Below are 17460 nucleotides of genomic sequence, written 5' to 3' on the forward strand. Positions count from 1 at the left end.
ATTCAAATAACCACACTTGGTTATCTGCCAAGGTGTCTGATGATGATATATCGAGGAACTCGGGACACGTCAGAAAGTGCAAACCCTGCCGATCTGGCACAAGTAATGATCTTTTAAATTATTTTAACCGATATTGAAATGTAACCCAGATTTCTTATTATGTTTGAAGTTCAACCAACACTGAAATCTGTCTAAAGAATGACCGTTTTCCTTAAATGTCACACTTAAGTGTGATTGATGGAGGGGGAGGAACAGTTATGCTCACATCCTGTTGTAATCTCACAAAGTGGTTAAAGGGACATTATATCTTAACAAGAAATACAAAAATCACAAAACAAAATATATAAACAATGTAACTTTACAAACTAAAAAGAACTCCGCAAGCAATGCTCTTAACAAAGACTTGGATGAGTTGAGTGCAATATAAATGTGTATTTCTCAAAAAAAATTGACTTGCTTCAGTCATACACCTCCATAGTGCAACCCATGCAAGATAAAAATGTACTTTCTATTCTGCCAAACATGCAGCTACAACTCCTGCAATCCTACTTCCTTTGCCTTTAGAATGACCTGACCGATGGTTAACAACTTGTGCTAGATTACCAAAACTGATAGCACAGATCATGGTCTTTTTCCCATGTGGCTGATACCAAATGCACTGAACCATCATGTAATATTATGTCAGCGATTCCCCATCTATATGCAGTCCTCTCGTCAGAGGATTACGCTGTGTTTAGAGTTTACTCACAACTCTACATTAAAAAATGTATTTAGCATCAACGTTTTTCATCAACACTGTTTTGGACACCCTTGCAATAAAGGCAAAACACACAACTATCCAGTGGTTATCAGAAGCTCAGGGGGCTACCCAGAATCCCTGGGTGTGAAGTCAATCAATGAAAAAAACCTAAGCCTAATTGCACCCAACTGTTGTGAAATTATTTTAGGAATACCCTGAAACTACCAGTATTTTTTAAGTTCCTTAATATGTTATTTGTTAAAAACAGAAATATCAGGTTGTATATGAATAACCTATCTGGCAATAAACCTTGTTTTGATTCTGATTTAAGAGTTCCTCATTCATGATACCACGCAGTCACCAGCAGTTTCATCTACTCAACATTGAAATGTATCATTCACAAAAGATTCATGAGCGTCAGATTTAACAGAAGTAAAACTTCATTAAAGGTCACTCCCCCCAAATCATTGAAAATTCAAACCCACACATGATTTCTTTGAGAGAAGTGGATCACGACTATCCAAATGTTCCTCAGGGTTCCACATCCAGCACTGACCACAGCTGCGGGTGTGAAGATGGGGCGTCGAGGTCTTGAGTCTCTGTTGGCCGTCTGATCTTCCCCGAGTTCCCCAGGTCATCCCTGGCACTCGTCTTAAGTGACGAGAGTGCCCCCCCCCCCCCCCCCCCCTCCTCCTCAGGTGTTTTTGCAGGAATGACAGCAGCGGCTCTTGAACTGAGGCAGAGCACAGAGCTCCAGCTGCTGGACCTTCTCACAGTACCTCGTGCTGTCCCGACACTCTCCTGCTGCAAGACACAGACAACACAATTTACCACCAATACTCACTTTAAGCCTCTAAAAAGATAAAGACGTACAAAACAAGATCTAGATTTAGTTTGTAGTAAGCTTTATTAACCCTGAATGAAATGTGTGTGCATGTGAAAACAACAGACGTTTTATCAAGATCCAGAATGCAGATCTACATTTTACCATTGTACAGCTCACCTCTGCCGCAGGACAGGATGTTGCATCGCTGCCAGCTGGGGGGACGGGGCCTCCACATGCAGTGATGTTCCCGCGTTGCCTTCCCGGTCCTGCGGTGCGCGCAGGTCACCTGGCGGGACTGGAAGCCGTGCCGTCCACAGGTGGCGGTGCACTGCGTCCAGGGCCCCACGCGCCAGTGCAGTACACACGCCTCTGTGGAGCAATTCTTCAGGGAGACAGGTCTAAAAATACAAATGCATAAAAGGTAATGGTCAGGGAGCTCTCAGGAATACACTGGGGAGTGGTTTTTACACTGAAAGGTATTTTCTATTCCACATTAACACCATATTACCACTGCTGCGCATTCATATTGTAATACCCATATTCACCTCTGGAGTCCACTGCACATCCTGTAGGAGACTTTGGTGGCGTTTGTGTCCTGGCAGTAAACATGGCGGTGCTGTGTAGCCAAACTGGGACCCACACATTGACCATGACACTAAAAAGGGAAGATTTGATCAAGCTTTTAGATTTTAGCTTTGAGATTGGAAAAACGTTCTTGCTGGTGAATAACCTCTTGTGTTTGTATATTAACTAGCGTACTTTTACACACTTCCTTATTTCAGACTTATGACTCATAACACATTTAGTTTGTATTCAAAAATGAGATGCCAATTTTTTTCAAAGTTTTTAAACCCACTTGTGCAAGTCATAAACAAAGAGAAAAGGATGACTTCCCTCAATACAACACATGTTTGGTTTCTATTTAAAGAATGATTAGCAGAATGCTTCCCCTTTAAATCATTTGTTTTATCAAATAAACATTAAAAAGTACTTGGCTTGTGAAAAACTCCCCAAAATGTATAGACTAAGAACTGGCATACAATGTCTAACGTTGACCCTGTGTCCTAGAAAATAAAATCAGCTTGACACAGTCCATGTACAGATGTGTGTGTGGAGTGAATGGAAGCAGACTCACTGCCCCCCAGCTGGTGGAGGCCCATCGGGCGCAGGGCAGCTGGTTGCAGGGCCGGCTGTCAGAGGGTCTCCTCCCGCTGCCCAGGCACTGACGGCTCTCCACCTCTTTGGATCGGCCCTCAGGACCCTTAATGCAGCGGACGCTCCTGCTCTGGGACCCCCCTCCACAACTGGCGGAGCACTGTGACCAGGGATCCACTCGCCACCTAAAGCAACCACAGAGGAAAAGTGGACAATGACATATAGTGTTTATACAGTTATATAATAAAGTATAAATATTCTTTTGGGCCAACAGAGGGACTCATCACCTAAAAAGACAGCTGTACCTCTTTTAAAGTATGGACATGTACTACTTATCTATAGTCAGTGCATAAATAGCACAAAACTCAAGTACCAGCAGGAAGCTAAGTAATGTGATTCCGTGGATGGAGGCAGCAGAAAAATGCTTTTTACACATAGATTTACTGCTATTTTTTAAATGTTTGTACTGCTTTACTTTGCCATCAGACAGTCTTACAATTTGCTGCTGCCTTCATACAGCAGTACGTTGCTTTTACCTTGATGAGAAGTACTTCATTCAACATTTGAATATTTTCCATAAAAAAGGAAGTTGCATAAAACATGCAAGCACCCAGTTATGTCACATGTAAGTAAATGGGGAATTATGAATGTGACAAGCCTGTAGTAGCAGCAGTTCACCTGAGGGGGCAGGCCTGTCCATGGCACAGCTCTGCAGACTGGCTGCTGTTACTCCCCTCAGAGCAGATAGGCCCATTTGCTCGAATGCCATTACTCTGGACACAGGTTCTTCCTTTGCCACCTGAAAACACACATTTAAAACTATATTGTTATCCTCTTGGATTCAGAAATCAAAAGAAGACACCGTATAAAACTGGTTGTAGCTGAAGATGATTTTGAAACCAGAGGTCCTGATGTTTGTTATATATGCAACAAAATAAATTAAATAGGTTCGACACAGGAAACATGTAACTCCTCAGATATGAATGCTCTCCCCTAAGATCTGTGAGACACTGAGTTTAATTTAAAGTGCAGGTTGGACAGTTTACAGCACCTTTAAGCGCCTTTATCGTCCGTTAAGGTCAGGCGAGTGGGGTGCACCCAATTCATCTTCTCTGAAACATTGCCTGGAACCTCTAATTGTTCTCGTATGGGGAGGAAACGTGCCGGAGCATCAGGAAAACCCTGCGGCCAACTGCTTTGATGAAAATGCAGCAAGGTCGCCAATAATCATGCTCTGATGACACGAAGGACAGCGCCGCTCGGAGATTAACAGAGCTGTGTCATGCTTTGGACATTCCCAAACACTTAATCCACATGAAGACACCAGGTTATGTAAAAGCTTACTTCATACCTGTTTGGTCTTCTTTTTCTTTGTTTTTTTGTCATTAAAAACACTCAAAAAAAGTATTAAGTTGGTCTTTAAATTGACTATTTAATATGTACAACATATTTAAAGTGGTAAACTGCTTTTTCTTGCCTGAGAAATTATTTTATTAAGGTGTGTGTTGCAATTTGGGGTTAGGTTTTCTAATTATTAATTCTAACTAATTGAAGAACTTGAGGAGGAATTATTTAATAAGATCCCTCCAGATGTTAAAATAAACTAAATTAGCAGTTTATTCCACCATGCTGGGAGTAAGATTCTGTGTACCTGTAATCTGCAGCCAAGATGAAAGAGATGTCGTTCCGAGACGGTTTTTGGCAGTGCAGGTGTACAGACCCTCATCCAGCTTGCTTGGAGACTGGATCCTCAGTGAGCCGGAGGACAACAGGCCTACTCTGCCAACGCGAAGATGACACAACCACTCAATCAGCTACTTTTAACAACAACAAATACAGTTTTATTGATGGACAAAAGCTCACATTAAAGGCCAGTTCTTACCTGCTGTTGTAGTGCAGCTCTTTGCCGTTCTTTGTCCATGTCAGGGACGGCTCTGGGTTCCCCAGGGCCTCACACCTCAGCTCCAAACTAGCAATGGGTTTCTGCAGCAGAGCCAGCACCCCCACATGAACTGTCATTTCAGAGGGCGGCACCGCTCCCACCTTCCGGGGCCGCTGGATTATCACCGGGCTTCTTGGCCGCGTCGCTTTGATGTTGGGTTTATTAAGCGGGGGCACCTGTGTGGAGGATTCTGCATTTTCCGGGGGATGAAGGGTCGACTCATTGGTCTCACCTTGTGCGATAGCGAGCTCACTGAGCAACTGTGCGACGAGTTGTCCCCCCCTTTCTCCTCCTTCAGAGAGGTTGTACATGATCTCATCTAGCCTCTGGGTGTCTGCGATGAGTACGAGCAGGCTAGAAAGTTCTGAATTGGCTCTCTCGTCCTCCAGGGTCGACCGGTTCTCCTGTGTTTTATCAGCAGGCTCTCTCTCATCTTGGAGAGAGCCTTTGAGTTCAAGCAAGTGCTCCACAATGTTGTCATATCTGTTGAGGGGGATGGGTAGCTCCTGAAATCTTTCTCTCACAGCTGCGTCCGTCTCCCTGACTTTTTGTTGTCCACCCCCGAGGAGCCACGACGCTGGAGCAGAGAGCTTGTGCTTGCTGCCGATGATCTGCAGGACAAAATGTTCCCGTGCCTGACCTGCGACGCATGTGTATATCCCGGCGTCTGATGCGCGCAGCTGCTGAATCTTCATGTATCCCAGCGATGTCACGGAGAGATGTGGTGGGCCAATCAAGGGCTTTCCCTCCTTCAACCATCCGATTTGACCTTTGCGGAAGTTTCTGGTTGGGCAGCGAAGGACTACAGTCGTCCAGGGGAGCAGGTAGGCATAGCCTCCCACCAGCAGCTGTAGCTTTTTGCCCTTCCTCCACTGGATATACACCTTCTTTTGGCCCAGTATGATGGGATTGGGTTTGAGAGAGTCTGTGATGAAATTAAAGAACAGGTAAAGGATTTGATTATCTTCTGTGCTGTACTTCTGTGCATTTCAGATTTAAAGGAATGTCCATTAACGTATCAGCTCGGGTCTAGTAAAACACCATTAATGTTTTACTTTTACTTTGTACAGTATGTGTTATTGTTACACTGGTTATTGGTTGGCTAATGTTACAGTTATTGTATGCTCATTTCATTGATGTTAAGAGAGAGTGAAGTAATTAAGAATGTTCTGTTCATGTTTATCTAACATAAAAATGATGGTAAAACATGAATGAAGGTAAACAAGTGTAATTCTATAAGCAACTGTTGATGTCATGTATGTGAGGAAAAAACAAAAGAAAAAACAGCTATGTTTTTTTAGCTTTCTTCTTACACATCTTTCGAGCAATTTCTACTCCAAACACAATTTTTTTTGTACTGCAAAGTCAAATACGAAACAATGGAAAGACTTTGCAGCTAATTTTCACAAAGTAACTTAGTATGTAGAAATCTACGAGTACGAGTACATTTATCCTCATTTAGATAACCTCATTTACGGTGTTGATGTAGCAGCTATAATGTTAGCATAGCCCTGATGTGACACAGCATCAGCAGTACAATTTGACAAAACAGATCCAAACAGAGGGTGTCTTACTCTCGCAGGGCCTGAGGGAGCATGGTCGGATTTTGGCGGGCTGGGCCAGCAGGGAGCATTTCTCCAGGTCTACGGTCCGATGTTTGCGATCCTCCCCTTGTCTTCTGCACACTGCCTGAAGTCTCTGAATGCCATCTCCACACGTCACAGAACACTGGACCGATAGAATAGATTTTGTAAGACATGAGGCAGACAATGTATGGTGATGGTATTATATTTAGAAAAGGTAGGTCTACCTGGGACCAGTCAGTTGTGACCCATCGAGCTTGGCACTCCTGCATGGCGCAGATCTGCTGGCTCGCGGGACTTTTGGATGGACAGAAGGTGTCAGGCAGCTCCAGGATGCTGCCATCTGCCAGCCGCTGTTTGCACAGGACCTGCCTCCTTTGAAATCCACCTCCACAGCTCTGGGAGCACTACAAAAATACAGATGTGCCGGGGATTACATTAGCTATAAGGGCTAGACGCTTCAGCCTAATTGCTGTGCCAGGCACGGTGGTGAACTTCCTAAAGCCCCTATCCAACTTGACAAAAACCCCACTAACACCCACTACGTCTGGCTTTTGTCTTCACTGGGGAAATTGGATGTCATTCCTCAGACAAATGACAGCAGTATTTATAATAGGGATGGAAACATGACACAAGTGAGAGCCTTTACCTGTCCCCAGGCTCGAGTGTCCCACATGGGAGGACAGTCAAAGCGGTTACAGGCTTGGACCGGGACGGGCTTGGGGCTCTGACAGTCTTCATCCCGCAAAACCTCGGTACGGTTGCTGTCCCGGGAGGGTCGGTGAGAGCATGCCACAGTGCGGGTCATAAGACCAACCCCACAGCTAGCAGAGCAGGAACTCCACTCCCCCGTTTCCCACCTGTAAACACAATGCTCAGCATCACACTGCTGCATGATGTCAACGAAATGTAACCAGTTTCTTCCTGAGTTTTCATGTTAACCACACACAGTTTATTAACTTTTAACCCTTCCGGTTCCAGATTTATCAAATTGCTTTATCTTTAGGGCAAATGCATATGTAGCTAGCCACATTATCCAATCTATACAGCAGTGCAGTCCGAGCGCTTGATGTTTTTACTTGATCCCCTGAGAGGACGCTCTTTCAGTCTTATGTGCAAATCTATGAAAGTGAATACAAGTGAAAACTAAAAGGGTGATTCATGGGGCCAGATACTGTCAGAGAAACATCAAATCTCCCACTGAATTTAGCGATATTTGAGAAATCCCAAGGCATGATTTCTTCACTCGTGTTTTCCCAATGACCCCGGTGTACCAATTTTCTTTTTGATGCCTAACACATTTTCTTTCGAAAGAAGAATCCAGCTTCAAAGTTTTCTGAGCACATTTATTCTAATCTTGAAAACAATGTGGCATGTGTCTTTGTCGCTATGGCTTTAAAAGGCATCCTAAAGCTTCGGCTTTGACCAAGATGGCAGCGGTTTTACTTCTTGCTTGACAGATTAGGTGAATTTTCAAAACTATTCATGTTTACTCAAGGGTCCAGGGACTGTGGAGAATTGGGAATGAGGGTTTTTTTTCAGGACCGGTACTATACTCAAAGCCAAATCCTATGGCTGTTTCCCTTCAGAGGGAACAGTATCCAAAGAGTGTAGCTTAATATGCGAGGGTGAGGAGGCCTCAGGGAGGGAGTAAAGAGCCAAAGGAAACAAGTCCAATACAGCGTTTGTTGTGCCTGAAAACAAGACTCAAGGCCTGGAAAAACAGGCCGGGCAGGCAGCAAGCCTCTGGGTTTTCTGACAAGAGTGGTGGAACACCGACACTGCGCACGGTGTTAATTTTAAACGTGTGGCCTACCGCAAAATCCACTCACCGCTTAGCCATGGCTCAGTAATATTAGACGTTGCTATGCTATCATGCTATTATGCTGTTTAACCATTCAGGTATTTCATTTTGGGTTCTCATTGTTCATCCACTGTATTCCAAATTGATGAAAAACCTGAAAAAACATGTTCCCAGAAAATGATTGTACTGCTGTTTTGAACCCTTTACATATTTGGTTATAGATCACATTCATTCTCCCCATAGGATGAACCTTTTTTCATTTGGAATAATTATTACATAAGGTTTCTTAATTAACTATGCTAGGCAAAATGTCAACGTCAAATACACAGTATTTCATTATGCAATGGGCAGATTGCACATTTTTGATTTAAATGACGCCCTGATTGGCTTTTCCAAAAGGAAAAATGTCACATTGTCAACCTATCTGATAATGTGACATAAGACCCTATGATGCGTCATCACTGAAGGACATTAATAGTCATATAAAAAGCCAAATTCAAGCATTTTTTTACAGTCCTTTTTCAATAGGTATTGCTAACTTCTCCAGCACAGGTCTCCTCCATTTCTGTGCTGACAAAACAACGGAAAAAAGGTTTCATTCCAAGGACAATTTCACATGTCAGCCCAGCAAATATCACCACCGGCACATGGTCCCTATTTTGTGCTTTATTCTCACAAGCCGTCCCTCTGGATTCATTTCCTGCTATCAAAGATACTCATCGATCTCTGTTACTCTGCTCTAGTATCACTTGGACCCAAAGTGGCCCAAATGATCATTTAATTGGCCCATGTGGTTTAAAGTGAAAGACATAACATAGTGGATTAGAAGGATTTTAATCTATTTTGTACAAAACCACTGATTAGCAGAGATTAATTGATCCAACGGGTGTGATGCGAGTCCTTTGATCGTCTAAAAGTTGAGCAGTTCCAGGTGCAGGACCCAGGAAAGCATCGGGGCTCTGGGAAACGCTACATGAATGTCCCAGCTCTCTATATTGCATTTTTTTTCTTCTGGGTTACAGTCTTGGCAAACTAATAAAGAGCAGAGCCAGATCTCAGTCCTGCTTTTAATTAATATTTTCTTTCTTGAATGCAGCCAAAACTTTTTCCTTTTTTTTTTTTTCAAAAACACATTTCCTCCACGGGTTTACTGCATTCATCAATCATGTGTGTTTTAATGTTCGTGCGCAAACTATTTTAAACAAATGATATGTGTGTCTGTGATTTAATGTACCTGGGTGGGCAGGGCTGGGTTCTGCAGTCCTGCAGGAGCTGAGGGGGGCGTCTGGAGCTCACACACAGACTGTGCTCGGCTGCCTCCCTCGTCTGCTTGTTCAGGCAGATGACCACAGCCTCCTGCACACCTGAGATCAGAAAAAAAATCACAAGGGATGTCAAATAACCACGAGATATAGGAAAGGGTCAACTTTTTAGACAATAATTATCTACCTGTGCCGTATCTGCTATGCAGCCGGATATTGTTCTTGTTAGGTATCTTTCAAATATTATCAGCTTCACACATGTAGCATTAAAGCAATGAAGCAACCCACATATTATGGTGTGTTAATACCAAATGGAAAGGACTTTCTTTGCACATGGAATATGCAAGGAATTAGCTTGAGGTTATGACGTGAAAGCCTATCAGAGTTGAGATTTTCATGAGGACACCAACATAGGGATGTTGTTTACCCAGAAATGGAAGCCAGTGTCACATTGAATGTTTTTACTTTAAAGCAACAAAAGTGTCAAGATATTTATGTCTATAAACAATAATGTGAGTGTAACTCTGATTGGAACTTGTTTCCGAAAACAAGCTCTCGAAACAGTGTTTGCTTGTTGTTTTTAGGACAGACCTGACAAAGCATTTACTTAAAGTCTCTACAAATGTATAAAATAGTGTTGGTTTTTCTGCATCCTGTTGACTAGTTTATCGCAATTAACTGTTTATTTTTGCTAAAATCTGCAGTGAATCAGATGAATCAACTGTGCAGAGTAACCCAAATCATCCCAAATTATCTGGTGGTCAAACTATTTGGTGTGAATGCAGCATCAGACCCTCAGAAAAAAGCAAGCGGTGGCGCAATCAACATCAAAACGGTTCAGCGGCCTGCTTCATTTCAGGACCTGTACTTTGGATAAACTCCAAGGGTGTGATGTCATGTCACGCTAAAAGCAACGCAACATTAATCTCTGCTTCAAATGTTGGGGACAATAACAGCGAGGCGGGCACTTCAAATGCTTCAGTGGTGTGATGGTCCACAGGAGCGCAGGCCTCGGGTGTGTATGACACCTGATAGCCCACTGTAATCATCCCTGAATGTGAGTTTGTTGGGTTAGGGTGAGCACACACAGACAGAAGCCTACGCCCATGTGCAGAAATTAAAGTTGGGGGGAGATTAAAGCTGGCCTGAATGAACGTTGGCAGGATGTTTGGGAAAGCTGGTGCTGGATTCCCTGCCACTGAGAGAGACTATGACGAATGACCTTTACGATTGCTTGCAACAACTCCCATTATCATTTAATATCATATAACCTTCTACTTTAAAGCCCATACTGCCATGGTTTAAGTCATACACTAGAATAAGGTCACCGCTTACTGCTGTGAAGCATCATTTTACCCTGGAAAAATTCACTACTGATTGAGTAGGGTTACTTTATCAGGATGTGATTTATAGGGTCATAGGGTCAACATTTAGGTTTAAATTTCTACAAAAAACATAATGTTATTCCCATCGTTACCCTCATCAGGTGTACATTGTGTTACGTGCAATTAGCAAATGTGAGGCTGCTAAGACACTAAACATTTTATCATGTTAGCATTTAACTCAAATCACTGCTGTGCACTTTGGTCCCACGAACTTATTGTGCTGCTTTGCTTTTTCATGTTAAAGAGGTCAGTATTGATCCGTACCGCCGCCACAGCTCTCTGAGCACTCGGTAAAGCCCTCGTACTCCCAGTCGTGCAGCTCCTCTCTGTCAGGTGTCTCCTCCTCCTCCTCCTCCTCCTCCACCTCCTTTTCACTTTCTTTCCCTTTGCCGGAGCAGGGCGTACGGTAGCAAGGCTGACTGGTCGCGGGTTTCACCCCCTCACACTCATCGTCGGGCAGGTCGGCCACAGACTGGGAGAAGGACAGCAACACCTGGCACTTTACGGCCCGCCGCTGAGTCCCGGCGCCGCACGTCCTGCTGCAGGGCTGCCAGGGAGCCGGGATGAAGCTGGAGAAAAACGGGAAGATTAATCACACACATAAATATATAAACACTTGCTGTGGTATACTTCACACACAAATGCTCACAGGCTTGGACAGGCAGTAACATTTGGGATTTGACAAGGACAGCAGACTTTAAACTACTTTGGTGCATTCCCCCTGTGTACAGATTTAAGTCATTGACTTCTAAATTCATAAATCCACTGAGTATTTATGAAGTCCAGACCTGCTGTGGTTAATTGAACAGCTGTGAGGAATTAGGATCAGTTATTCCAGGATAAACGGCTGCCATGTGCATCCTTCCTCATCTTAAAGTTTGGATCATAGAGGGAGAGACTTCCCGAATGCCTGAAGGCCCGTCAAGGTTGGGTGAGAGCTAGAGCCCCAAAAATGACACCACGTCACTGCTCAGAGTACAACAAAAAATAATACAACTGGAAAGTTTGCTCTGCATCTTTAGGTTGGCCCAAATGAAAAAGCGTAGTTATTTTAAAGATCAAGGAAGGGAAATCTAATAATAAACCATTGTTCAGATCTGGTGACACTATACGAAAAGTACTACAACAGACAATGTGGGGTAACTGGAAACTACTGACACATAAACCTAACTGGAAATTCAACATGAGGAGGTAAAAGCCATTTCATCATACCTTTCCTACCTTTTCCATTGCACAACAGTCTTGTATTCATCCATTTTTTATACTCCATTGTTAGCCCAAATATTTACAACATGCAGCAGCTGTCCTCGGCAGGGCGGAGCTCACCACAGTTTATTTTGGCAGATATACTTTACAAAACCTCAGTAATGACAGAAGACTAATTTGGCTCTGTAGCTCACTGTGTGACAATCATTCAGTCGCTTCAGTGTTGAGTTTTTTTTAGATCAGTTATTAATAAAATGAGAAAAACAGTTTTTTTAGGAGTTAAAATCAAGTAGTGCACTGAGGTTGTCCCCGCAAATGTATGTATAATATCATTTCTGGTCGAGCTAAGATACTTTTACAGTGATGTTGGAGATTGGTGCACATTAGGAAAAGCTTCCGGACCCAGTCTGACCTCACGGACAGTTTGTGGCTGATCTGATTGGTTGAGTGTAACTCGAGCTGTAGGTTCAGGAAGAGGTATGAATGTGTGTGTGCCGCAGCAGTGACAAATTATGAGCACCAAAAATGAAACTCTCCTAAGCAAATATGGTAGAATTGTTCAGAAATGGGTTGCGTGCGTGAGTGAATAAAGATTGCAATCTTTTAACGATTAACCTTTCAGCCCTAATGTTACTATATATTTTTTTTTTCAATAGATGTTGGTAATTTCATTCAAAATTGGAATATGATTGGATAGGAAAATTGTTTAACCCCAGTCAGCCAAGTTGTTTCGGGTAAATCACTCTCTGGGTTTATAAACTACCCAAGTACCTTCCTACAGCAGGCATTATGAGATACATGAATGTCATAAAGCAGCCAACCGATGTGCAGCATTCCTCCTCGGTTAAACAGTGTGACCACAACACACAGGCACCCTGCTGTTTCATAAGATGCCTCAATAAAGAGCTCATTATTGCAGCAAACTCGGCTCTTTATGAGTGCTCCAGGACTCATAGTGTTTTGGACAAACAAATGAATCACCGGCAGTTAGATCTTGGAACGAAAGCAACAAAGTCGACAAGCGAACCCACGGAAAAGTTTATCTTCATGCGTTGTTAAAGTACATCTGCGGCTTCAAAAACAATTGGGATTTTTGTGATATCTGCCAAAGCCCCATGTTGATCGTATCAAATGAATTCCATCGATTGGAAATTATTTATTTACTCACAGCGGTGAAAAAAAGCTCTCCTTACCTCGCTGTGGAACATATATGGGTTTCAATTTTCAAGCCGTTTCACAGCGGTGGCTCGCGGCAGGCGCACGGCCTGGCAGTGGTGGTGCAATAAGTCTAACTCAGGAATGTCCTTCTCTTTCCGCTCACATCCGTAACCTGGCCCCATATGGTAGGCAGATATTGTTGTTGGCATGTGGATGACGGCATATTATACACAGATATTTATGAGCTTTGCGAGGGAAGACTTTTTTTTCTCGCAATAGAGCAAATTCATATGTTTTGGCGTCCCTCCCTCACACTCTCCCACTCCAAAGATAAGTCACAGTAACAGATGTTTTGAACTGGCTAACATGGACGCTAATACAAGTCATGCAAGACACTGGGTACAGTCCAAACATTGTCCATCTTCAGAGGCCTTTGTGATTGCACTGATATGCGGGACATCTGGAAGCTTGCTGAGGTAATGCTGGTAGTCAGCTACTTTCCAAAAAAATATGTTTTGTCTTTCACCTTCAGCTCCCCCTTTAACCCTTAATAACCTCATACAGCATTACTTAGAGCTTACGATAAACACCTTCCCTGGTGCGTTAAACTTCTTATTTACTCCTCTTGACATAAACTCTCCTGCCACCTTGTCTGACAAACATTTGGCAAACCCAGGTTTACAAAGAGGCCTATTTTGTAAAGTGCCAGGAAAATATTCGAAGCTACAGCCGTACACTGACTCCGAGTTCTTGCAAATGGCCTTTGACATGAACACAACCACGACACTGTTGGGGTTTCATGGCAGTGCCAGCCCTGTCGGCTTCAATTTCACCTCCAGGTAGAAACTGCGCCCTGAGCTGTGAAAGCTGTTGTTGTATCTGGGATCTGACTTCTTCTTCTGTCCGTGCAGAGTGACAGGGATTCTTTTTCTGGGCTACGAAGCTAGAGAGGCTTTATTTGTTTAACATTACTAACTTATCAGAATCAGGATTGTTTCCGATATAATAAAGCATCAGTCACAGATATTTCAATTACCATTAATATCCTTTTTAATGCGCTTGCATGCTCATGTGGCCGTGTGTTTGATGCACACAATAAACAGGTTTAGGTTGCGCAAAAGTAAGAGCATAAATATAGAAAATAAAAATTACAAAGAAATTGGAAACTAATATGGCATCGTATAACATGGTTTTAGTGCAGAGAATGAGAAAATCTAATATCAAAAAACCCAGTCACAGATAATCCGACACAAATTCACATTAATATCCTTTTTTGTGCGCATGCATGCTAATTTGTGCATGTGTAACTCACGTTGGTTCCTCAGTGACGCTGACCTCCTCCTCCAGCTCGATGGCCTGCTTATGCCACACAGGTTTGGCCTCTACTGGGAGAGTATCTACAGAAAATATCACAGGAAAGATAAAGGACCAGAGATTAGGGTTTAAAACATGATTACGCTTTGAAATCTGCTTATAGCAATGTTTAATTATAGTTGTAGACAGACAGACAGACAGACAGACAGACAGACAGACAGACAGACAGACAGACAGACAGACAGACAGACAGACAGACAGACAGACAGACAGACAGACAGACAGACAGAGACAGACAGACAGACAGACAGACAGACAGACAGACAGACAGACAGACAGACAGACAGACAGATCAAGAATAATAGAGTAAAATACAAATAAACATAAAAAATAACAGACTCTCAGTAGAAAATACATTTATTCAGAAGAGTATCTAAACACCATAACATATAAAGAATAAATGAGAATACTCTTTAATGTACCAATTTACTAAACATACAAACATAGTGTGCCATATACATTACATATTTGTGTACAGTAGCTTTAAATTAAAAGTAAAATGTATCCTTTGAAGTAGTGTTTGCAAATAAGAGTATGTGCAAACTGTTCATGATTATAGAAAGGGAGAACCCGAACAAACTATGAAGCATTGAGTTCTCTAGACAAACAGACCTACCGATGGATTTATAGCAGGGCACCGTCACCAGGCATTCCTCCTTGATGTGCGGCTTGGTGGTGGGGTTACAGCCTCCAGCATGGAGTCCTCTGTGATCGATGCACAACACCACCCTGTAGCGCAGACCCTGCCCACAGGTCACCGTGCACTGGTGGTGACAGGGAGACATGGTGGGAGAATCGCAGATTAGCTGACGGCGATTATCACACACACATTGGTTAACGTGTTAAGTCTCAGAAGCCCTCGACTCGAGGAAAGTAAAGCAAAGAGACCTTCCAAAATCCCTGCAGCGCTCGGCTCAGGAGTGAACTTTGTGCATCCGCTGCCAAAACAAGCATTTAAAGGCAAGTTCACAGGGAAGAATGTGCTAGGTAAACAGCGTCCCGGGCCACAAATCTGACTCCCTGGGCCTCTGCCTGTGCACGTACGAATGGTGAGGCTGAAACATCCCCACGAGGATGATGTATGGGATGTTTATGGTTATTGTAACTGCAACTCCGCCACATCAGTAAGCTAACAGGAGCGTTAGATGGTCCAGATGCATCACCTAGATATACTGGATGTGTTGGCAGAAGAAGAGTTTAAGAATATGTGCTTTTGGCTTGGAGATTTAACAAAGCCTTAAAGTTACACGTGGTGAAGGATGCTTAAATTGAGGTGAGCAGTACTCTGATTCACACAGGGAGCTTGTGTTTGAATCCAAACATTCCCAGAGTATTCCCGTAAAACATTCAAGATGACTAATCATGCTTTTCTTTTTACTTCTTCTAACTCCTTGGGTCAATTAGGCCTTACTTTGCTGATTCTCAGACTTAAAAAAACTTATGAACATGAAGTTCTATTTACATTTTTTGCAAGTTTGTGATGCTTTACAGAAACTCACAAAAGAAAAACTAATCAATGGAATAGCCCCTCCAAAAAAAAAAGTTTTCAAGGATTTTAACGACAAGACATACCATACCAATAAGCACCAGTGATAATCATGAAAAAAACAATGTTCAAAACTGAATAAAATGGCACCTACGGGAGACCACTCCTGTGCCAGCCAGGTGGGGCAGTCGAAGGCGTTGCAGGGCTGCAGGATGGCCGTCTTGGAGGAGTAGTGACACTTCCACTCCTCAGTGGTGGTGATAGTGCCCTGCATGTCCTCTTCCACACAGGACACCGAGCGACTCTGGATGCCTCCGCCGCAAGAGGTGGAGCAGGCCGTCCAGGGACTGCTCTCCCATCTGAAACACCAATGTCACAGATAGGTTGGTAAAGTTTGTCTTGCTGGGTCCTGAATACCAGAAAAGAGTCATTTTTGCACTTCTGGTTCGCTCGTCTCAAAGTTAATGGTTGTTAGGTTAGGCACCTGAAATAAGGTCTGTGGTTGGCACAAGTTTAGGACAGTTTATTATTATTGTTCTATGACGTAAAATCTATCAGTAAAACTCCACCTGTATATTTTGAAGCTCTTTCATGTCTCGAAATAGGCCGTCACTAACAAGCGTCTAAATGAGACCCCCAGAGACTACTATGTTAATTCCCCTAGTTCTAAAATGCTTATTCCCTGCAGCACTTTATGGTACCTCACAGCTGAGAATACATACCGAGGCAGGGGGTGGTAGAGGTCATATGGCATAATTTGCTTGTAGCCGTCGCTAAAAGGCAAAATCAATAAGAGAAAATGAAGATTTAGAATCATACAATCTGCTGTTGACACTTTTTTTTAAAAGAGTTTTCTCTGCCCCCACCTAGCCAGGCAGGGATCCATGTTGCACTCCTGCAGTTTGGGTTTGGGTTTGATGTTCTCTGGGTAATAATGACAATACTGATCCACCACCACACGGCCGCTCCGGAGGTCAAAGCACTCTGCTGAGGTCAGCTGGTAGCCTGCACATAAAGAAACGTCAATGATTTTGTCTGCCACAGGGGACATTTTGGGCTTTCCTAGTGCTTTTTCTCCACTCACCTCCACCACATGTGACGGAGCAGGGGAAGAAGTCGGTCTCTCTCCAGCGGTGGATGATGGGCTGGTAGTAAATGTACTGCACCACACTGTCCGGTCCACTGGAAAACTGCACCTACAGAAACAGTGTTCATGTTGTCACCACAAAAAAGTGATAAATAATAACTGGATGAGAGATGACAATATCTGATTTCATCAATACAAATATTTGTTTTTCTGTTGAGAAAAGAGCCATAAATATTTAAGCAAACATAATTCCCCCGTCTACTATATTGAAAAAATGCCAGGCTATGTCTACACGTATGAATGAACGCTGCTGCCACTCACTCACATTAAGTGAAGTGGAGACACTGTCTGGCAACCTTTTAATATGATTTTCTATTTGTCCAAACCTTTTCCAGCCCTGCGATATAAATTGGCTGTCTGCCTTTAAACAGATTAGAAAATTATGCTTTTATA

At 43.1% G+C, this 17460-nt stretch overlaps 1 protein-coding gene across 2 annotated transcripts in view; it reads right to left on the reverse strand.

The window, feature by feature from the left end:
- Positions 1-1416: 1416 nt before the first annotated feature.
- adamtsl3 (ADAMTS-like 3) overlaps positions 1417-17460 on the reverse strand; it is a 79618-nt gene continuing 63574 nt past the window's right edge. For both annotated transcript variants that reach the window (XM_063900765.1, XM_063900766.1), the window contains 18 exons: positions 17005-17116; positions 16787-16925; positions 16643-16693; positions 16075-16279; positions 15051-15198; positions 14373-14457; positions 10961-11265; positions 9284-9413; positions 6895-7105; positions 6473-6652; positions 6237-6390; positions 4603-5587; positions 4372-4499; positions 3399-3519; positions 2701-2905; positions 2111-2220; positions 1743-1963; positions 1417-1543 (listed from right to left, as the gene is read on the reverse strand). In XM_063900765.1, the coding sequence (XP_063756835.1) occupies positions 1434-1543; positions 1743-1963; positions 2111-2220; positions 2701-2905; positions 3399-3519; positions 4372-4499; positions 4603-5587; positions 6237-6390; positions 6473-6652; positions 6895-7105; positions 9284-9413; positions 10961-11265; positions 14373-14457; positions 15051-15198; positions 16075-16279; positions 16643-16693; positions 16787-16925; positions 17005-17116 (3600 nt within the window). In that variant the 3' untranslated portion in view covers positions 1417-1433. The remainder of the gene's footprint in view (positions 1544-1742; positions 1964-2110; positions 2221-2700; positions 2906-3398; positions 3520-4371; positions 4500-4602; positions 5588-6236; positions 6391-6472; positions 6653-6894; positions 7106-9283; positions 9414-10960; positions 11266-14372; positions 14458-15050; positions 15199-16074; positions 16280-16642; positions 16694-16786; positions 16926-17004; positions 17117-17460) is intronic.

This window comes from Eleginops maclovinus, chromosome 14 (genome assembly GCF_036324505.1).
Source record: "Eleginops maclovinus isolate JMC-PN-2008 ecotype Puerto Natales chromosome 14, JC_Emac_rtc_rv5, whole genome shotgun sequence".
NCBI classification, from domain to species: Eukaryota; Metazoa; Chordata; class Actinopteri; order Perciformes; family Eleginopidae; genus Eleginops; species Eleginops maclovinus.